The sequence below is a fragment of the Fukomys damarensis genome, unplaced genomic scaffold, assembly GCF_012274545.1.
Source record: "Fukomys damarensis isolate Sample0158 unplaced genomic scaffold, DMR_v1.0_HiC HiC_scaffold_12, whole genome shotgun sequence".
NCBI classification, from domain to species: domain Eukaryota; kingdom Metazoa; phylum Chordata; class Mammalia; order Rodentia; family Bathyergidae; genus Fukomys; species Fukomys damarensis.
The window spans coordinates 29016292-29039048 of NW_022900924.1; the positions used below are offsets into that span (position 1 = coordinate 29016292).

Here is a 22757-nt window from a genome sequence, read left to right on the forward strand (position 1 = left end):
TAAAAATGAGAAAACACTTAAGCAAAACACAAAGACAGACTTCCAGTTCACCAATGGCAAACAGTAGGGCAAATGAGGATGAAAAGGCCAATAGTGAACCAACAGGACACCCTGAACTCAAAGCACAGGAAGTAGCAAAACAGATCAATCGAGCTCTAGAAAAATTCAAAACAGAAATAATTTCCCAGATAACCATAGAGATAGTGAGCAAAATGGAAGTCGTGATTCGAGACTCTAGAGCAGAAACTGACAAAAAAATAGATGAGCTCAGGACCATGATAGAAGCCATGAAGGCCCAGCATAAGAAATAAATGGAAAAAATAAACACCCAACATAGGAAAGAAATGGAATCCATAAAACAGATTCAAACAGATATCCAGGAGATTAACCCCCCCATTGAAAGTGTGCACAACAGAATAAAAGAATGCGAAGATAGACTCTTAGATATAGAAGATAAGATTGCAGTCAGTGACCATGAAAAGAGAGGTCTCTTAAAAACAGTAAGGGATCATGAGAAATTGATCCATCAACTCCTAGATGATGCAAAGAAGAATAACATAAGACTGATAGGAATCCATGAAGTAGCAGGAGAAAATACAAATGACTATAACAAGCTGTTCACAGAATTAATGACAGAAAACTTCCCAAACAGAGGGGAAGAATTTGACATTCAGATAACTGAGGCGTATAGGACCCCAACTAGCCACAATCAAAAAAAAATCTACACCTAGACATATAATAATCAAGATCCCAGAAACCCAACAGAAGAACAAAATACGACAAGCAGTAAGAGAAAAGAAACAAATCACATGCAAAGGAAAGCCCATCAGAATCACAGCAGACTTTTCAACACAAACCCTTGGGGCAAGGAGAGCCTGGGATGAGATATTTCAAGTACTAAAAGAGAACAACCTCCAACCTAGACTAATGTATCCTGCAAAACTCTCTTTCAAAATGGATGGGGAAATAAGACACTTCCATGACAAAGAACACCTGAGAAACTACATGAATACCAAACCAGCACTACAAGCAATTCTAAACAAGATCCTAGAAAAAGACAATGAAGACAACAACACCATGAGGCCAGACAGAGCAAATCAAATAGGCAAGGCAAGAAACTAAAAGGAGAAGGTGAAAAAGTAGAAAGAGTCAACAAAAGGCCAATAACATGTCAATAATAAGTCAGTACATATCAGTTATAACCAGCAATGTCAATGGCCTCAACTCACCAATCAAGAGAAATAGACTGGCAAAATGGAATAAGAAGCAAAATCCAACAATATGTTGTATACAAGAAACACACCTAGTGCAAAAAGAAGCCCATAGACTGAAAGTGAAAGGATAGAAAACAATTCTCCATGTGACAGGAGCTGAGAAAAAAACAGGGGTAGCAATCTTACTTGCAGACAAAGCAAATTTCAAACTAAAGCTCATTCTAGTATTATTGATGTAGGATGGTACTGTATCATACTTCTGTGAATGTAAAATATCTTGTACCTGCTCTATGATACATACTAGTGACTGTGCTTTATCAGAGCTATAGTTAATGATATTACTCTAGAATGTTCTCTTTCCAGATGATGATTAAGATGCTAAAAAAAAAAAAAAATGGTACCAGGTACCACAACAGCAACAGAACTTTGCTATTTTCTGGATATTAGTCGTTTCTTTGTTTGTTTGTTTTTTTTAATAGAATGTGCTGAATGTCTATAATTTTGTTCAGATGACTGCAGAACCTAGAAAAGCTGTTGCTGCTATTGATGCATAACATACTGATATTATCAGTCTTTTTATATAAATATAAACTGAATAATATATAATATATAAACTGAAAAAATGGAAATAAAGTGTTTGTAAATGGGGAGGGGAGGAGGGGGTGAAGGGAGGGCAAGGGACAAGGGGAAAAAAATGAGAATCAAGACCTATTATGTAAAGGTATAGGATCCCAGTAATGAATGTAACTGTATTGTATACCTAGACTGTACCAATAAACTCAATAAAAAGAAATAAAAAGAATGAGAGGTTACCTATTACAAAAAAATAATAATAATAACTTAAAGGGGGAAAGTTTACTTGGGGTCAGGATGTCAGTACCAGGGGTTTCAGTGCCTCATTGGCGGGCGTCAAGACAGAAAGACCATGGTGGAAGGACATGGTGAAGGAAAGCTGCTCCATTCACAGGGGTCAGAAAGCAGATCAAGGGCAAGAGAGGCAGAAAGAGAGAGGAAGACATTGGGGACCAAAATATAGTCTTCCAGGCTAAGCCTTCAGTGACCTGCTCCCTCCAACCAGGCCCCACCTCCTAACAGAACATTTATGTATGAACTTTGTTAGATTCATGTGTCTGTTTTCTAACTCCCTTCCAAAAATGCCATATCTGAACAACTTCTTGGGGAACATTTTTGATCCAAACATTAACAGAATCCACTTGAAACGAGTCCACTCAAGAAACAGATTTTTAACTATGGCTTGGGCTTCTAACTTAGCTGTCTACTAAGTGCTTTGTAACTTTAGCTGGTCTACCCAACCTCTTCAAACCTCAATTTTCTCTTTTGTGAAGAAGTACAATGTTTTCCCATCTGGTTCATTGTGAAAAATATAATAGATTTTAATAACTATGCTGCTTGCTTCTTGCAAAGAGTTAAGTATGTGGGAAATTATTATCTCTAATCCTCAGTTTTCCTATCTATCAAAAAAACATTGATTAAATCATTCAAGAAGTATCACTGTACATCTAATAAGTAGCTGACATTAAATTACATACCATAATCATCTAGAGAGCACAAAGACAAAAGGAGGACATATTTTCACCCTAGGAATTTTCTTGGTGGAAAAGCCATCTGAACAAGCCTTGAAATAGGAATAATGCTATCTACAGAAGAAAAAAAAAAGAACTGGAGAGGGATTTCTAGGTATGGAGAAGAATAAAGGAACAGAGATGTAAAACAGTATACTTTGTGTGGGAATGCACTACCAGTATTTTATTTGATAAGATTTAGAATAAACATGAGCAAGTGTAAAACTGAAACTAGACAATAAAGCATAAGCCCAAGTCAGAGAGTGCTTAAATATATTTTGTAGACACTGGGAGATTTTAAACAAGGATGTAACATGTGATTTGCTGTAAAAAGAACCACTGTACCTAAAGTTACAGAATTTATCTAAGTGGTGGGAGGTCAGTATTACTGGAAGAAAGGACAAATTAGAAGATTGTGGCATTCATTTCAGTAGGAGTAATGCTCTGAACAATATAGTTGAAGAATTCATGGGCATGGGTTTAGGAAACATTTGGGATATCAGAAAGGCATAACTTAGTGACTGCTAGATTGTGAGGTTGACTGAGAAATGGAAGCCAAGGTGTATGAATTTCTAGGTGTCTGGCCATTAAATAAAGCTCTAAATCTAAGAGGAAAAAGTAGGTTTTGAAGAGGGGAATACATAGTGAATTAATTTTGTATTGCAGCCGGATATACCCAGCAAAAAAATGGGTAAGTGAGCTTACACAGATAAGAACTGAAGACAAAGATTCAAGGTACTTATAAAATGTCATGTACCTTCTAAGATAAAGTGAAGGATTGAATTAGATAATGTGTGTAAAGTATCTAATGTTTCACAGCAATATAAGGAAAATAAATAAAATGCTGTATATAGACACCTCACTCTGTAAACATAATTTCTTTTCCATTCTGCAAAATTATCAAACTAATCTCTGTATTTAGATGGAGCTCAAAGTTAAAGCTACAGCTTAACCTAACAGTCTTTTTCTGGATTTTACAGGAAGTTTAAAAAGCTAACTATCAATATTCTGATTATTTCTTTTCTAATCACTGAATTATTAAGGAGCTGGTTTAATAGACCATATTTCTCCAGATCTACCCAAACAGCTGTCTACTTTGTTGTATCTTTTGTTTAAAGCTTCTTAGTAAAAATGATCCTATTTTATCCTACAAAATCCATCCCTACATAACACCTTTGACTCAGAAAATATAACTTTTAAATCCACTAAAGTAAGAGGGAAATAATATAACCTAGAAAGTATTATTCAATTTTCCATTCCAACTAAAGTATCCATGTCCTGATAACCTTCAGAAAAATGAAAGCATGGAGGAAGATAGGAGAAGTAATAACTTCTATTATTCTCATTCTAATATCCCCAAATCTTCCTCCCCAAGAACATGGCAAGTGACCACCCACCAACATAATTTAAAATCATATTTTAAAAATCATTATTTGGTAACTGCATACATCTAATCTTTCAAATTTTCCCTTAAAACAATGCCCAAAAAGCTCATATTTGTAACTAATTTCTAACTGGACATTTTAAAAAATAAAAATAGTATCTACAAGTTTTGACATATATGGATTTTTAAATTCCCTTTGTTTTGTTAAAAATTTAAATTGTATCATTGGGGTAGTACAAATTTATTCTGCTGTGGTATTAGATAATGAAGTTTATTCATTGCCATAGCCTCATTATAGAGATTTTTAGGCCATAGACTATTGGAGTAGCTATAAATTAATAATGGATCATAATTACTCCCAGGACTATGAAGAAGACCTCCAAAGGAGAGGGTGATTGAACTAATTCTTAATATGAAATGTAATCTGAACTACAGTTTTATTATCAATTTACCCTTGAAAACAAATCAATGTACAACACTGTTTGCTAGTCTGTGTGTTCATTTGCATTAGAAGAAAAATCTTTCTGCAATGAAAAAAAAAAACTCCTCCTGGAGAGGACTAAGCACCTGTGAAAAGTGGTTTTCCTGCAGTGACATAAACTAGGTCCTAATACTAGAAGTCAGTGGTTATTTCTCTCCTGTACTACAACTGAATACAGCCAAAGGAATGAAATTTACATTGCTGAGAATTTATTGACTTTAAAACTGGGAAATGTTTGCCATTCAGCAAATGCTATTACATCCTTATCTGGAAATTTTGCAGAAAAAGTCAAATTCCCAGAGCTACAGAAAGCCCTATAACATTTCACAAAGCCTCTTACACTGTGTGATCCTACGTTTTTTTCATTAAGCTTTCAATTCCACTGAGAGTTTCCCTCTCCTAGGTCACCAGCAAGTTAACGATTTGGAATCAACACAGATTTCTACGTTCCTCTTCTTTTAGACTTTGATTCAAATCACAATGTTTTTATTTTCCCTTCCCACAGTTTTACATGTAGCATATCATACCTCTCCCAGCCTGTAACCAGTATTGTCTTCTTAAGAACGAGGATCTGTGAAATATCTACAGCCCCATCTTGTCCAACATTTAGTGTGTGGTGACAATATCCATTAAAGTCCCAAATCTTTAAGAAAAGAAATAAAATTACCGTTGAGACAGGAAATGAAATTATCTTCTTCAATGTCTAATCAACACTATGAATAGGATTATTCTACACATTTGTGTTTATGTTCTAAACTAAGGTTCATTCTCTTGGCTTCTGTATAATTAAAGAAAACTCTTGCTATTTTGAAAATTACCATTATAATCCTCACTCTTGTGACACTGTGAAAAACATACGTGTTACTACTTGGTCTTCTACCTGTTCCCTGGAAATATGCTCTTAAAACTCTTGAAATCTCTGGAGAGATTAGCGCCTTTGGTATGGTAAGAAAACGGCTCATAATTGAGAGCTGATACATAGCTCTGCTATGTGGCAACTGCTCACAGGAAAGACCAAGGAAATGGAGAGTTGAGGCTTTCAGCCTCACTCCCCAACCTCTGAGAGAGAGGGATTAAAAAGTGAGTTAATCAGAAATGGCAAATAGACCTTGCCGATGAAATAAAGCCTCCATGAAGAGAAAGGTGAGGGATCAGCTGACCACGTGCGTGTGCCTGGAGGTTGACATTCCCAGAGAGAGCGCAGAACCTCCACACCCTTCCCACGCCTTGCCATGTGGATCTTTTCCATCTACCTCTTCATCTACGTTATCTTTTCTTTAATATTCTTTTTTTTCCTCATTGAGTTTATTGGTACATTTTAGGTATACAGTACATTACTGGGATCTTGTACCTTTACATGACAGGTCTTAGTTCTCATTTTTTCCCCTTGTCCCTGCCCTCCCTTCACCCCCTCCTCCCCTCCCCATTTACAAACACTTTATTTCCATTTTGTCATTTTTTTTATTTTCCCTTATTCCCTTTCCCCTACCCTTCCCATTTTCCCTACAATTTTAGCCCTTTTCTTCCTATTTCACATCGTCAATTATCTCATTAGGATCTTATGTACTGTTACAGCTTTTCACACCAGAGAAACTATTCGGTATTTACACATGTGTGATGTATTTATTTCACTTAGGAGTATATCCTCAATATGTATCCATTTTCCTATGAATAAATCTACTTTCTCATTCTTTATGGCTGAGTAGTATTCCATTTTATAGAAAAACCACATCTTCTTTATCCAGTCTCCAACTGATGGGGCAAAAGGGCTGTTTCCAAATTTTAGCTATTACAAACTGTGCTGCTATACACATGGGTGTGCATATACCTCTGTCATATGATTCTTTTAACTATTTTGGAAAGATACCCAGCAGAGGGTTGGCTAGGTCATTTTTTTAAATATTATTTATCATATTTTATTTAATATTCTTTATCATAGGCAGATAAATATAATAAATATTCCCCTGTGATCTGTGATTTGCTCTAGTAAATTAATCAAACTCCACCCCGGCATTGTAGAAACCTTGATTTAAAAAGCAAATGACTTAGAGGTGCACAGTAACACCTGTGCTTGTGACTGGCATTTGAAGTGGAGGCAGTCAGTGGGACTAAGCCTGTGACCTGTGTGATCTGAAATCCTACGTAGGAAGACAGCTTCAGAATTGAACTGACAGGACACTCAGCTGGTAGCCACTGAAAAGTCCACCACGGAGTTGGTTACCTGGAGGAAAATGTATCTCCAAAAGTTTTGGGGACCAAAGGTATATAGTGTATTGAGTGTGACAGAAGGAGAAACTGACTTGTTTTTCACCTATGTATGTATATCTTATATGCTACTTAAAACTCTACCAGTGTATTCTAAAGAAAGTTTGTTAAAATATTGTAAATATTTTGGGTTGAAGGAAGAGGTAATATTAAATCATGAACAGCCACTATTTGGAGTCTCTTAGAATTCTGGTTGTATCTCTGGACTCTAAATTTATTTTTCCTCATTTGTGAAATAGGAAAGTTACTCCTTAAAGATACTTAAAGAATTAAACATCTAATACAGGGCCTGAAGCATAGTTATCATGTACCAAGTTTTCCACCTTCTACGATTGAGCCTTGTTGACAGTGGGTATCAGGCTTGGGCCTACTGGATGCACAAAGGTTCTATTCTGACTCAGGCAATAGTATAAAGATGTAGGCCCAATGGCTATACCTTACGAAGAGTGTATGATTAGATCACTAGCAGTTACAACTAGTCATTACTATAAAATAGTACTGACATGTGCAGAGAGCAAGTTGATACTAGGTACAAAAATTAAAATGCGTATGTGTATCCTTTAACTCAAAAAATTAACATTTAACTTGTTAAAGCTCATGCCACAGATACACTCATGTGTGAAATGATGCATTTTCAAGTATATCTTGTAAAATCTTCTGTCAATGTCAAATTTTTAATCAACTCAATTGCTCACAAGTAGGTGATTGGATTGAATCAGATTATGGAATATTTATTGGGAAGCACATAGTGTAGCCATTAAGAAGGATGAATCAGTCTTAGAGTATAGCCACGTGGTAGAGTACATGCTCACCATGAGTAAGACTTTGGGTTTCATCCTCAGTACCAATAAAATAAAATAAGATAAAACATCTCCATGTTTATAGAATTTTCCCAAACTTAATCAGGGGTGGTACCCTGAGTAAATTGCTTTAGCTTTTTGAGCTTTCATTTTCTCATTTATAAAATAAGAATAATAGCAGTATCAATCTTGTAGATGTGTGTGTGTTTGTGTTTGTGTGTTTGTGTGCATGACTATGCGCACCTAGGATGGTGGCTGGTTCATAGTAATCACACAATAAAAGTTAGTTAATATCATAAGTTTATGCATCATATGAACCAAGTCAGAAAAATGTAAAATGTAGAACAGCAAGAATAGTGGACTGCCATCAAGAAACAAATCATACCCATAGCCTAGAAGAATGCACAAAAAAAACCCACCAACAGTGGTAGACTCAAGGGACAAGTTGGGAACAGAGATGACAGAAGGACTTTAATTGTGGGTCATATTTCTTTTAAAATTTTACTGTCTGTATACATTATTCAAAACATTAATTAATATAAAAATATGCCCTTCAAGATCATGATAAATAGGACAATAATTTTAAGACTTTGATTACTTAGCTACTAATTAGGGATCCTAAACTAGAAATGAGATTGGAAAGTGTCATTCATTCTTGCTTCTTTGGAGAATATGGCCAGAACAAGCCCACTCTGATTTATGTGTTCTACTAAGAGGTTGTCAGATTTCAGAGTTGACCTGTGCTATGAATGCACCTTCAAAAGCAGTGATTATACAGTAAATTCATATAAACCTCTAAGATGTCCAGGCCTCTTCTGATAATTGAGGAGTGAACACATTCTTCTCCTGTGTTACTTTATTTTCATCTAACATGACTTTTACCTAGTTTACCTAAAATAATTCTCAAAAATAGGATTGCAATAGGATTGACTATCCAAGTGCCTAGCAAGCCTATAATCCATTATTTTCTAAAATAGGGGAAATGGGACTTAATCCATTTGCTTCATTGTTGAGTTCAGTCTCATATCCTAGGACTGATAGATGAGATCTTGGCTTGTTTCTTTTGCCTAAACCACTGTCTAGCTCTCCAGTTCCAGTTATCCCTCTTTTATTTTATCTCAATTGTTGGAATAGATGTTGTTTTGGAACCTTCATACATCTCCCCAGGTCTCTGGTGAGCCACTTGTCTTCACTGGAACACAATTTTCCAGTCTGCATCTGACTTCTTTCACCTTCCTAGAGCCAAGTTTTACCAATTTCCAGAGATTCTCACTTGGAACCCAATATAACACCTCTCTCACACTCATAGTTACAGCCTGGAATTGCTTAAAACTTGCCCCTAACCTCTGTAATACTCTAACTACATCTCCAGGTGACTTTCTAATCGCCCCCTCACCCCTGCAGCTTAGCTGAATGGGTAACACAGCCCACAAGGACAGGCCTTTCACAGACTGCAGTGGAAGGCAGCCCATTATCTATGGCGGATTTGAGAACTATGCAATGCTTATTCAAGAAACTGCCCTCTGTTGCCTCTAGGTGTCACAAGCTAACTACAGTCGTGCCTGTCATTGAGGGGAGCAGAGAATAGTTGTTGATGAGCATGACTGCAGATAGCACATTTCCAGCTTTACATTTTGCAAAGTAAAATGTCGCCTTCCTCCCAGAAGAAACAAATAATAGTTATAAAGTAAGAAAATTGGTAGTCATAAGATAGTGTCAGTTTAGGTTGGACAATAAATAAGATTATGACTGTTCTTTCTACTTTTTTCTTTATTACACTTTCATGTAAGGATACTTTCAAATATTCATTTTCTGATAAATTATATCTATGTCATTTTTAAAGTTTACTGATTTGACCTAATTTCTCATTTCAGAAACTTAGAAGAAACCTAGAGACATTAGGTGAAACACATGAAAAATTTTCAGGCCTCTTATTCCCCAAAATAGTCCCCATTCAATACCCTGAACAAGACTTCCTAAAATAAGTAAGCCAAGTTAAGTCTTCATTCTAAATAATGTATTTAGAAAAAATCATTTATTCATTTCTACAGAGGTTTATTTTCCTAGCAGCTTTGTTACTAGAGAGTTTAAGTTATTTAGTGCTCTCTCTTCTTGAAAGACCAAAAAGGCAAAAACCAAGTGGATCTATATAGCTATGTCTCCTCACACAGTATTTTAGCCTCCTCATAGCTGGATAGAAAAAGCATCATTGTATTCACACCTTTACAGTTCCGTCTGTGCTGCCAGTCAAAAGCCGGGTCTCATTTGCATCGAGGACCATAGTGCTGATTTCCGCGTTGCCGTGGCAACCAGTAAACTGTTTGATTTTCTGCCCAGTGTTTATCATCCAGAAGGAAACTGTAGAGCCTGCATCTGAGCTAATTATCTAAGAGAAATAAAAATTGCAGAAAAATTAGATATAGACCTAAGATCAAACATTTTCATTTTAATAAAAATATATATACCCTATGCATTTCCAATACTGAGAAACTCCAAAAGTGAGAGAAAATTTTCTAATGTATTTTCTTTCATTTTGTGAAGATGATAACATTTCAATTTCTAGGCCAGAGCTGAAGTGATGAAATGAGAATCCCCTTTACCAGCGAAGGTAGGAATCTGCTTTCCTAACCCCCATTCAGCTTAATGTCTAGAGGCCACGCTGAAATCAAATTCTACTACAAATAAACAGAAATTTTTCACATGTAGATAAGAAATCAAATTTTACTAGTCATGGTGGTCTGACACTACCTTCACGTGTGAAAGCCTTTTATTATATAGCAGCTTCCATTTAGCATTCAGAAAAGAAGAACTGCCAGCTATCATGGGAAAAGTTAGTTTTAACAAATTACTAGAGCTATTGCTTTTTATGCCATTGTTTCTTGCTTCAGCTTTTCTCAAGGTACTGGGTACAGTTTTACATCTAAACACAATTACTTATATCTTACATGAAGCAAAGAACACAGGTTAAACATAAATCTGCATTTGCTCTTCAAGAAGAAAGCAACAAAACAGTACTAGCTAGAAGGTGTTAGCTTGTATATATGCAGTAGTCCAAACATGAGAAGAATCACAGTGGCACGTAGACGGCTGTTTTCATCTCCCGGTATTTAGCAATCCTGTACTGCATTTATGGTTTAAAACCACCCAACTAATATGACTATAGAAAAGTAAATAATGAAAAAAATGGTAAGCACAAAGATGTATGAATAGGAAATTGGCTGATTTCTCTAAATTTTGAGAAAAGAAAGCACTTACTTTTCTACTTAGATATGGATTCCTATCATATAAATGTAATCTACAGTGAATATGTTAAGTGTCAACTTCGCTTTCATAATCAAACAGCTTGAAGTCTGTCAAAAGTATTTTGAAAAGGGAAGGAGAGGGGCCAAGGTTCACGAACATCCCATCAGGGTCTCCATTAATGTGAGGGATTTCAATGAATCCCTATTTCCAGAGGCAAGAGACTTGACCAGTGATGGAGAACCCACGACACATGTACTGTAGAGGGCTGTTGGTTTGCTTTTGTTTTTGTTTTATCGCTGAAAGCTCTGAACGGCTTGCCATCACTGGGCCAGACCTGTACATTAAAGCCACCTGAAAAAAGTTTAAGCACTGTTTTACACCAGAACAGAGATTCTGCTTTAACCAGACCACAAAAGGGTACTCTTAGGAGCTCCACAAGTTATTCAAATGTGCAGGTTGTGCTAAGAACTAGAGGGAGAAACAGGTAAGAAACTCATACAGGCCATAGAGAGGTCTCACCCACCCTGGGGTGAGGTGAGTGCACAGAGGGGAAAACCGCAAATCCACTCACTGGGGTGAAAGGGAGAGGGGCCAGAAAAGATTCATACAGAAGTTGATAACTGATCTGGAATTGAAGATAGAAACATAGTTAGTACGTGCCAGCCCTCTACATTGGTTATCTCATTTGATCTTTATTTTTCAAAATTTGTTCTTAAAATTTTGCTCAGCAGTGTTTCCAAGTTTCTGTGCCTATGTTTGACAGCTTAGGTGCAGCCCTGCCATAAGCCTACCTTCATTCCAGCATGGTATCCCAGGTAACTGAGAAATTGCTTGAAAGACAAGAGGGCTTGGAAAATATGCCAAATGTGAGAAACAATAAATAGTTCAATGAAACCTGAGTGGCAAAGAATCTGAAGGGTCAAAAATGATGAGATAACAGATGGGGAGGCAAGCTGGAGGTGAAATTTTAGAAATCTCTAGTATGTAGCTCCAGAGAACATTGAGTAATATATAAGATATTTCACTGGGAGAGGATTGATAACTTTGATTATCATCGGAGTCTCTGATTAATCTGAAAAATTAAAACCAGTATTGCTTTTCTTAATGAAGAGATGAGTGATGTAGACATTTTTGTGAGTAGTTTGTAGAGACACTGCTGGCTGTGGTATGAGGCACACGCTTACATTTCAGAGACCATGCAGAGTCTCACCACATACAGTAGTTCTAGATGGAGAAAGCAGAGGAAAAACTGAAAGGAGGGGCACAATTTAGCAACATTTATGTCTCAACAACCAATCCTGAGCATATGAGCTCTGTTCCTTTTCTTCCCTGAAATTCCAACTCTAATGAGACAATTTCTTAAATGCTGTAAAACTATATGTTACACATTTTCTCACAATAGAATCAAAGGTACCTGAAATATTTAATTAAAACTATGGTGTAATTTCTAGAATGAAAGACCTGGATCTTTGAAATAATGTGACCTATCGCTTTAATTATCATTTAATGTAGCTGCCAGTGTGGCTGTTTGATTTTGTTTGTATAACACATGTAGTACTGAAGATCACTGGAATGCTCTGGCCAGAGAAGGCCTGAATTAGACTGTCAGCTCCCTCAGCAACTAGCTATCGGACCTTGGACGTTAAGGTTAAGCACATTAGTTAATGTCTCTGGTCCTCAATTCCCTCATCAGTAAACCAGAGATATTCATAATAACTAGTTCAAAACTTTGTTATAAGTTTTAAGTAAGCTAATATTTATAAAACATTTCCCATAATGGATAGCATAGCAATAAACAGGGTGTAAAATTACTTGCCTGACCTCTTATTTAGGTTTGGTTCACTTTGCATATCCAGATCAATTTTAAAAATAACACCTTGCTTTCTTCTGACCGTGTCACTGAATGTAGACAATTTGGAAACCACATTTTAGAGATACTTGAAAATTTCAAATTATGTCAGACTTGTGAGTTTTTCACATAATTGCTTCGAAATTTAGCTTGTTGTCCTTAAAGACAAATCCATTGAAATGTAATTTTCTAAGTGAAATTCTTTTTCTTAGAGACCTTTTAATAAAATATTGAAGGTTATAGAGGACCTTGTTATTTATATCCAAAAAACACTTGAGACTGTATTATGTGGTAACATTTCAGTAATAAAAGCTGACATTCCTTAACAGAAATAAAAAGAGGAAAGTAAAATTTAAAGGGCCATGTTCAAAAGCAAGATTTGCGCACTTGCTCACACATTTCCCTCTCCCACCTCAAAAAGCATCTCATTATTCACCCCATTGGTTTTACCTAATGTAGATGTTTGATTTGGAATTAGTAACCCTCACTCTTTGATGCTTTGCATTCTCCCGTTCCTGCCCACCTGGCTGAGTGCCAGCATCCAATTCATCACTTTTCATCACCTTTCTTTGCTCATTTAACAATTTCTCGTGGAATTTGAATCAATAGTGACAACAACGTACAGCCCATCTGGTTCCATTTTATGGCAATCTGCCTTCCGGTGCTGTCTACAGGAAAACAAAGTGTTGAAACTGACTGTGTCACACACATACAACCAGTATTAACCAGAATCTATTCTCACTGTGACAATATCGGAATCCAAGAATAACCGTGTGACTGAAAAGCCCTTCAAAGATTAGTAAGAGAAGAGTGCATTGAATGTCACTTGGCAGGTAAAGGGAGTTGTATGACTGAGAGACAGTTGGAACTTTATTTTTAGCAGACTGTTTCTACTCATAATAAAACCCTGGACTAAACTGGCAACACACTTACATGCTACATTTTGACGGTGCCAAATCCTTTAAGTGTGCAGTTCATTCCCGGCTGTCTTTTATCAGACTAAACCTCAGTTAATAAGGTCCAGGCCCTAATAATCTGCAGAGCTGAGGAAGCACTGTACTAGTAGCTACATTCCAATCCACATGGGCCTCATGAGGCCGACCATCCTCTAATGGCAACATGCTCCATTGTGTGTACCTGAATTAATAACTGTGCAGCAGGAATATGTGGGTTCTTTCGTCTCTCTCATTTGAGTTGTCACAGCTAATCAGGCAATTTCATGAGAAGTGAGGATGTATCCATCACCTAATTGTCTTCTTGTAATTCCCACCACAGTAGATGTGTTGCTTGTCTTTCATATACATCCCAAGTCCTAGGTCTTAGCCAGAATAGGAATCCAAACTTAAAGCAGTGTGTGCTACATGCATGTGCTAGCAAGGGACAGGGACATTTGATTTAATTGCTGTTTACAGTTTTATTTCTTTAGTCAGTGCTATTTATAGTTCCATCATATAAAGCAGGTTATTTCCTTTGTTTTTATTTTGTATCTGATCTCTATAAATTACATCCCAGTAAGTGGGGAGAAAAGCAGAGTGACAATATTGCAGAGCACTAGCACAAAGGATTCATACATTTTAAGGCAGCCATTCTCTGTTTGTAAACTTTGAATGTCAGACTTCTCCTCTTCCTAGAATAATCTGTAATCTGCTCTCTCAGATTCATTCCCTTGAACTTGTTGAACACTTGTAATGTATGAGGCGCTGGATCTAAGCACCGAGGATACCACAATGAATAGTCTTCCTTTACTTTTGTGGGAAGACAGAGGGAGAAATGCAAGCAGATACAGAATGAAAAGGAAGGGGAAAAAACACAGAAAAATAAGGTTTGGGCTGATGAGTTGTGGAGGAATACATAGCGGACACAAAAGCAGAGAGCAGTACGTGTTGGTGGACAATCGGGAGCTCTGCAAAGATGTGGACAACGAATCATTTAGATAGCTAAGTGAAAAGGTGTTTCAGGAACAAGAAAGTGGCCATGCAAAGGCCCTGTGGTGGGGTGTCTTAGGCACAGCCAAGGAGACCCAAGGAGGCCCTCAAGACTTAGGCAGTGTAAAGGACAGGAAGAACCATTGGCTGTGCCTGCCTGGACTCGAGGCACACTGGTTACAATGTTCCAAAAAGTACGGGGCTTATTTATGTAAAAAAGCATTTAAAGTAACATATACTATTGAATGTTAAGAATTCATAAATATTATATATCTATTCAAAAGAATATTATAAAAGAATATATAATATATATTTGTGTTCACATAGACAAGAATAAAATAGACTAAAAGGTGCCTATTGAAAAGTGGTAGCCTCTAGGGGAAAAAACTGAGCAGGTAGATACAGAGGGACAAGAAGACATTTTCACCATACATCCTTTTGTGCTTTTGAATTCTGAAACATGTAAATATGTTATTTCTGCTAATTAAGCATATTAAATAAGCAAACAAGTGTGTTTGCGTGTGTGTGTGTTGCTGTAAATTATAAGATTGGGAAACTTCTTATATCTCCAACAAGTGACCTGAGCACATAGCTTTGGGACTGATTTGCAAGCAATTACAGCTTTAAACTGACCCATAGTGAAAGGTTGTATTAACAGAGAGATGTCATGTGAAGCCCAACAATGAAGCAAGAAAGGGAAAATTTTTCATTTGTGTTCATACCGCTGTGTTTGAAAGAAAAACTCATTGATTTTGCCCTAAAAACAAGCACTAAAATGTTACACTCTCTTGTAAGGGGGAGATAAATTTCCCTCAAGCCAAACTTCATCCTTTTTCTCAGATTTTACAGTTAGCAAGAGAACTTGCATTTGAACTGTTTGTGCTCTCAAAAACCTCAATCCCCAAAAACTGGTATGCAGAAAAGAAGATGTGATCTGTAACTCCCCTTTTAATTAATGATTTGACATCAGGTCTCCTATGGTCAATCCTCAAAAAATACCACCTTGAATATTTTTCAAAACAGATACTATTCCAAAAAATAGTAAATATAATTTCTGTCAAAATTTGAGAGCATCTGAATATCTACTTGACTATAAATGCATCCAATATGAAAGAAAATTTGAACAGTTATTTGTTTTACAAAATCACATAAACCTGCATCGTTCGGATGAGGATCGCTGTCATAATATAGAAATTTCATTTTTTCTATAATATCTTGAAATATGTATTTTAAAGTGGGCTGACATTCTGGTCTTTGAAGGAAAGTTTTATTTAAAACATCACTGCAAAGATAGTTCATTAGAATTGTCTCCAGGATATTGAGTTACTTTAATTCTTTCAAAATAAGTACATCTCAGGGACTTTCTAATCCAGTTCCAAGTTGGTCAACTCTTAGCGGTGGGGGCAAACGTTGCCAGGTGAAATAAGCATGTGGCTCCTTTTAAAGGGTTTTGTGTGGCTTAACATTTTCTTAGTTTAAGAGGGAACCACAAGACAGGAAGGCAAAGAAGAGTTGCAGAACAGTGCCAAGCTGCCTTTATGTAGGAATTATGTTAGCTTTCTCACAGAAGTCCAAATACAATGAAACAATAATACAATGTGGTAACATGTTTGAAAGAATCAACAGAAGGGAAGGATTTCATTCACTTCCGATAACAGAAAGCTTTCAAGACTGACCCCAAGCCTAAGAGCCAGAAGGCAAAAGCTGGTACACTGGAGGGCCACAGGGCCTATTTATGGTAGAATGGCAAATGGCAGGGATTGGTCAAACCCTGGGCTTCGCACCCCCATTCTGTGGTCAGAAGAGTGTTCAGAGCTGTGAGGAAAGGCAGAAATGGAAGACGAGATCTTTCCTTTGCATCACAAACATAAGAGGAGAGAAAAATAAGAGTGCAGTAACACTTTCAGCTGAGAAACAACTCAACTGGAGACATGGCCAACACTCAGAAAGAGAAGCAAAAATGGCTGGATGCTCCCTGGAGACTTAAAGGCACTAAAATGACCAGACCAAAGCTGCATCTTGTAAAAGAATCCTCACAAGGAGCAACTACATCACATTGGCTAAGAAGAGTAGGGAGAGAGCTGGGGACTGGCTTATCTCAAGGACATTCCTGAGAGGTACAGGGCCAGCACCAAACCACAACCCAGTCCTAAATCCTAACATTTGTTATCACGTGACACATGATTAAAATAAGATTAAGGCACCCCAAACGTTTAGTAAGAAAATGAGGTGAAATAAAGTAGCCACATTCCCCACAAAAGGTATGGAAGTGCTGGAGAAATCTTTCTAGGGCCGGCAGCCTGGGAGGCTGGAGGATAGCTTCAAGTGGCCAGAGGCCACCCCTAGCATGACAATACTGTCAAAGCACAATGTCTTGCCATTACTACCCCACTACTCACTATCACAGGAACCTATTTTTAAAGCTGGTAAACCAAAGCTCAGATAGGTTAAGTAGTCTACAGTATTTCAATCCCCATCTCTCCAACTTTGCAGAGTTCAAAAGTTTGGGTCTTGGGATTAGTCTGCAGTCTTAAAAATTATCGCGTCATTTATGTGGAGTTCAAATATATAAACACATGTAATATAGAATAACACATGTGTGTATATATATGTATGTATACATAAAGCTCATTAGAAATTAAACTGAATAATTGTTAAAATGTAAGGATACAAGTGCAGACATTCCCTCAGCCATCAGAACAGTGTGACCAACACACGTTGTGCAGCTAGTAAAGTTTCCACAGCTCACTTGAGAGAAAATAAAAGCATTGATACAATGATGAAAATGGCTTGATTTCTCAAACTCCTGTGGTGGAGCTAAGGCATCTAGAGCCCAAGACCACACTGACAATGGTTTTGTCCTCCAATCTGTGCTTTATTTTCTATGATCAGACTGTGGTATGTTCCGTGAACACTCTTCACACTCGGCCTCTGAGCTCCCTTTACTGCCTCAGCTCCTGCAACCTTTGTGCTAAGAATTTCCAAACTAAGCCCGGTCTCCCTGCTCATGTTGTATCTTCCACCTGGTGCTGCCAGCTTCTCTCTTGAGTTTCCCACTCTAGCTTTCCAGGCCCGGCTGAAACATCGCCCATCCCAATCCCAAATCAATCTGATCATTTTCCTTGAAGAGCATTTTTATCTCTACTTCACTTACCATCCCTCATTGTTTCTTTGGGAGTTAGTAATGTGTCTTCCTTCCCTTCTTTTGTTGATAGTTGTCAAAACTGTTTTATTTGCTTTGTCTAAATACTCTAAAGTGAGTTATCAATGGCTGATAAGAGTGCAATGATACTCTTCTCTGTACTTTTCTGAAATAAAATCTTGTGACAGGAAAGCATTTCCCTATATATTACCAGCTAATACAGAACATGGCTCTATGTGCTTTATATGCAAATCCATACTTTTAAATAATTAATGCAGCTAACAGCAAGAAGTAGAAGTTTACTGGATTGGACAATATTTCCTACTTCATCTCCCACATCTACATATTCTTTTCTGACTTGTACCTTTTCTTCATATTTACATTACCTTGGTTTTTATCTTCCTGTCCAAGTGGCAGATTCCAGATCTTCTTTGTGTGCCATTTCCTGAATTCCTCGGGGGATATTGTTTATTTATGACCAAGCAACATAGGGTTTTAACTTCTACACACAAACCTAGCCTTTTAACTTTGCAGATCTCAATTAGCAGAATGTTCTCTTAGAAACAAATACATCTCTCAGCGACCACTGGGGAGCCGAATTAACTGGTTGCCTTCATAAAGTTCAGTAAAACATTTGTGGGGGAATCTTTTGTAAAGGATTTTATCTCCTAGAATAACCAGAAAACAGAGTGTTTGAAGTAGTGATGTGACACATACTCATTACCAACAAAGGGCTTTCCACCCCTTACACAAAATCTGAACTACTCATTTCTGTGAGAATGCAGAAGCTTCTATAGATGGGAAAGAAAAGAATGGCTTGGAGTTATTGTTTAATTGGCCGCAAGCTGGAGACTCGCTTCCTGCTCATCTCCTGCTGTGCTGTTGCCATCGGGCCTGAGGCGATCATTACAGTAAACTAACCTCCAATGGTGCCGCTCCTGCGTCAGACCCGCGGGCTGCCCCACCCTCGGTTCTGCCCGTTCTCCGGGCTGGACGCCCCCATCCTCCAAGGGCTGTGGGCTGTATGGCACCTGTGCTCCAGGGGGTTAGAGCTTCTTCATTGAGATGCAGGTAGCGTTGGAATAAGCGAGCGTCATTAAAGTGGTGAGGAGACAAACAAGCGCTCACTGCATACCAAGTGGCATCGCATTTAACTGAATCATTTTATTATGAATACATCTCGGGCTGCCACTGTGAGCCACTCGTGTAAAATATGCTGCCAAAACGGATCTCTGCTAATTACATATTATGCATATTTCAGAACTTTCCACAGGGATACAGGAGGATGATGTACATAAAAGGGAATTTTATAACCAGGTTCACTTGTATTTGGCTGAAGACCCAGACTAACGTTTAATAAAGATAAGTTCAGTTACATTATGTGTTGTGTTTGTTTTAGCTGGAATGTTGTAATTCCTCATAACTACCAATGCTGCTGTAGTAACTGGCCGAAAAAGAAATCCCTCTTCGAATCCCACTGGAAACACATTCTTGCAGACAAGCATATGGCTATTAAATCATTTCCTCTTCACTTTTGTTTTTTCTAGAATTGTCTTCATTTTGTATTAGAGTGAAATACAGAAATGAGCTCTGGACTTGTGGATTTCTTAGGTGAATGACAGAATGGAAAACATCATTACCTGCTTCAAGAGTGAATTGTAAAGAACACAAGTGACTGCTTTTGTGTGGCTTTTCACTCTCCTGTTGGTTTCATTTTTCATTGCCAATAATGCTAGTTGGTTATTAAATGCGATGAAAAGCCGTCCGTGGGTTTCATCAAAGTGGAAGAGGCATCGGAAGTCCTGACTTTTGGGGAAAGAGCAGGCTAGCCTCTGGATGGACAGCTGGTGATGAATATCCCAGAGTCTCAAAATCTAGATGAAAAAGTGATTAAATCATACAAATATGTCAAAGAGAATTATAACATTGAGCCAATTTTCTCCTAGCTCACTCTTGGTCCCAGGCGCACAATCTTTTTTCCCTGTGCTAAAACTGGTTCCTACTTCTTTCCCAGAACGTAATCATTTTATGTTCCAGTTATCGACTTAAATACCTCCTAAATTTTAAGCTCCTCCAAGGAAGAGATTGTGTTTTATCCCAGTTCTTGGAATAGGGCTTCACTTTTAGTATGTGTTTCTAGTTGGAAAATGATGTTCTCAAATCTTGTGATTTTTTTTTTTTTTTTGGCATTATTGGGTATTTAACCCAGGGTCTTCACATTGAGCTACATTCTCATGCCCCTCACCCTTATTTTTCTGTTCTCATTTTGAAACGGGGTCTCACTAAGTCACTGAATCGCCCAGGCTGGGCTTCTCCTTACAGTCCTCCCTCCTGAGGCTCCCAGAAGGCTGGGATTACAGGCACGTGCATCACCACATCGGACCAGATACAGCATCTTACCAAGCAAAATTAAGTTTTGCAAGTGTTACTATGTTAAGAATTTGAGATGGCACAGTGCTACTGGATTATTTATTTGAGTCCAATATAATCAGAAGGGTCTTTAATGTGGAAGAGAGAGCTGATAAAAAGGTCTGAATAATACAGGGAGAGGATTCCTCTTAGGTTTCTTGCTGAGAAGGTAGTGAAAGGGGGCCCTGATCCGAGAAAAATGGAAAAGGTGAGAAGTGGATTCTACTGAGAGCCTCCGTAAAGGAGCAGTCCTCCTGCCAAAGCCTCATGAGAGCTCTGTCAGAACCCTGGCCTACAGAATAGAAAATGTTATAAATCAGTGTTATTTCAAGCCTCTGCATTTGTTGTCATCTGTCACAATACCAATGGGAAACTAATTCATTCTCGTCCTCTCTCTCCCTCTCTCTCTCTCTCTCTCTCTCTCTCTCTCTTCCCCCTCTCCATTTTTTGGTGAAATGAAAGAAATGGTATTAAATTAAATCATACCACAGGTATGAAGTTCTTACTGAAGTACAGTCAAGATACATAAATGACATGTATTTATCAATGGACAGTGGAGGACAAGCACTGAATCCTTACACACAAGACAGGCTGCTCTAAGTCGATCAGACCTTAACTAATTGCTTTTGCTATTTTTTTCATTCCTCATAGCCACCCCTCTCCCCTTCATTCCTTTGAGAGCGAGTCAAACTAAGTTTCCAGAGAAGAAAAAGACAGGAGAGTAGCTTTGCAGGACAAGCACCTGGCTGTCAGAAGGCAGACAGAAACCATCGGCTAATTGAGGGGGAGAAATTTAAAGTGAAGACCATGAAAAACTGCTCCAAAATGGATTAGAGAGAAAACTCTAGGGTCAGACTTTCTGGGTTCTCTTCTGGGCTCTGTCCCTTACTAGTAAGGTTTCCTTTTCTCTCCATTTTAATGCAGTACCTACCTCATCCAGTGCTATGAGAATTAAATAAGAGCCAGTTTAATATGATAGAATAAATGTTAAATGATGTTCTTTACTGTTAAATTTATTTTGTTATTTTTTACTGTAGAATCATTAGTACCTAGGAGTCAAAACATACATTATTTCAAATAAAATAATCTATCCTACTCAACATGAGAATTATTTCTAAGTCATCTATAAAAGATAGTCTGTCTTGAAATGAGGGTTTATTGCCCCTTTATGCCGCCAACTTCATAGTTCTTCACCTACTTCAAATCAAATACTCATTTGGAGGGAAGTCTGTTAAAAATGATTGTTCAGTCTCCTACTTCAAATGCATATGATGTCCTACTATATACCTTCTTTGGGTACATAGGACACATCACACATACGTCACACACATATGAGTGGGTTCTGGGAATTTATGGGATAGGAATTTCTAGTAATAGTAATTATTAAACATGGTAAGCCAAAAATATTCTTTTCTACCTTCTGATTCTATACTAATCCCTTTTCCCTATCCATCTAACTTTCCTCTTAAGGCCCTGCACTAGAGCAAATGACCTCATTTCCTTCTAGCATCTTAATATCAGTTTTCAGATCGTTCTCCCAGTATTAGAGCCTCCTGATTCTTTTTCATTTTGCATTTATTTCTATTTTATCTCCTTTTAAATACCATAGTAGGATGTGTCCATTATATAAAATCAAATAGCCCAGGGCCTCTTCTCTCTCTCTCTCTCTCTCTCTCTCTCTCTCTCTCTCTCTCTCTTATCCTACTCTTTGCAGACAGCCTCCTGTAACTCTTTCTAAATTATGGTTTTCTCCCTAACATGAAATACTGTCATTAGGTGTGAACTGAATATATTAAACATATACAAAGCATAATAAAATGATACAATGAAAGTTTTAAAATTTTTAAACTTTTTACAATAAAAGATGCATTGCCATTAATACCCCTCAAAAATACCTCCCCTTGCTTCAAACACACCCAACTGTTCTTGCCTCTTTTATGAGTGTTTTAATTGTGACGTGCCTGCTTCCTTGTCCTGAATCAATTCAAAAATTCACCTTTCATTTTGATTTCAGGGAAGAGCAAAAGCTACATGGTGCTAGATCCAGGGAATGAGGTAGATAGATGAGGACACAGGAATGTTTTTACCAGAGTACCTTTCCTTTAGGTAGCATAAAGAGAGGCCTATGTTTATCGTATTTAATAAAGACACTCACAAAAGGGGACTTCCAGAACTGCTTCAGGAAATGGCAAGTATAATGGGATAAGTCAGTGAGAGGGAACATTTTGAGGAGGAATAAGAGTGATATGTCAAGTCAGGCGTGGTGGCACACTCCTGTAATCCCAGCACTCGGGAGGCTGAGGCAGGGGGATCTCTGTAAGTTTGAGACCAGCCTGGACTACATAGTGATTTCCAGGTCAGTCTCAACTAAGTTTTCACCATAGATTTTAATCACATCACAAATAAAATGACTGTCCTTTGAAAGAAAAGGAATTACTATAGTCTTCTCCTTTTCACTTTTC

General features: G+C 37.6%; 1 protein-coding gene across 1 annotated transcript in view; it reads right to left on the reverse strand.

Annotated features, from left to right (window-relative positions):
* The window catches only part of Wdr49 (WD repeat domain 49), a 137298-nt gene that overhangs the window by 55424 nt on the left and 59117 nt on the right, over positions 1-22757 (reverse strand). The window contains exons 8-10 of the mRNA XM_033762513.1: positions 19527-19760; positions 9949-10113; positions 5190-5305 (exon numbers count right to left, since the gene is read on the reverse strand). Coding sequence (XP_033618404.1) covers positions 5190-5305; positions 9949-10113; positions 19527-19760 — 515 coding nt within the window. The remainder of the gene's footprint in view (positions 1-5189; positions 5306-9948; positions 10114-19526; positions 19761-22757) is intronic.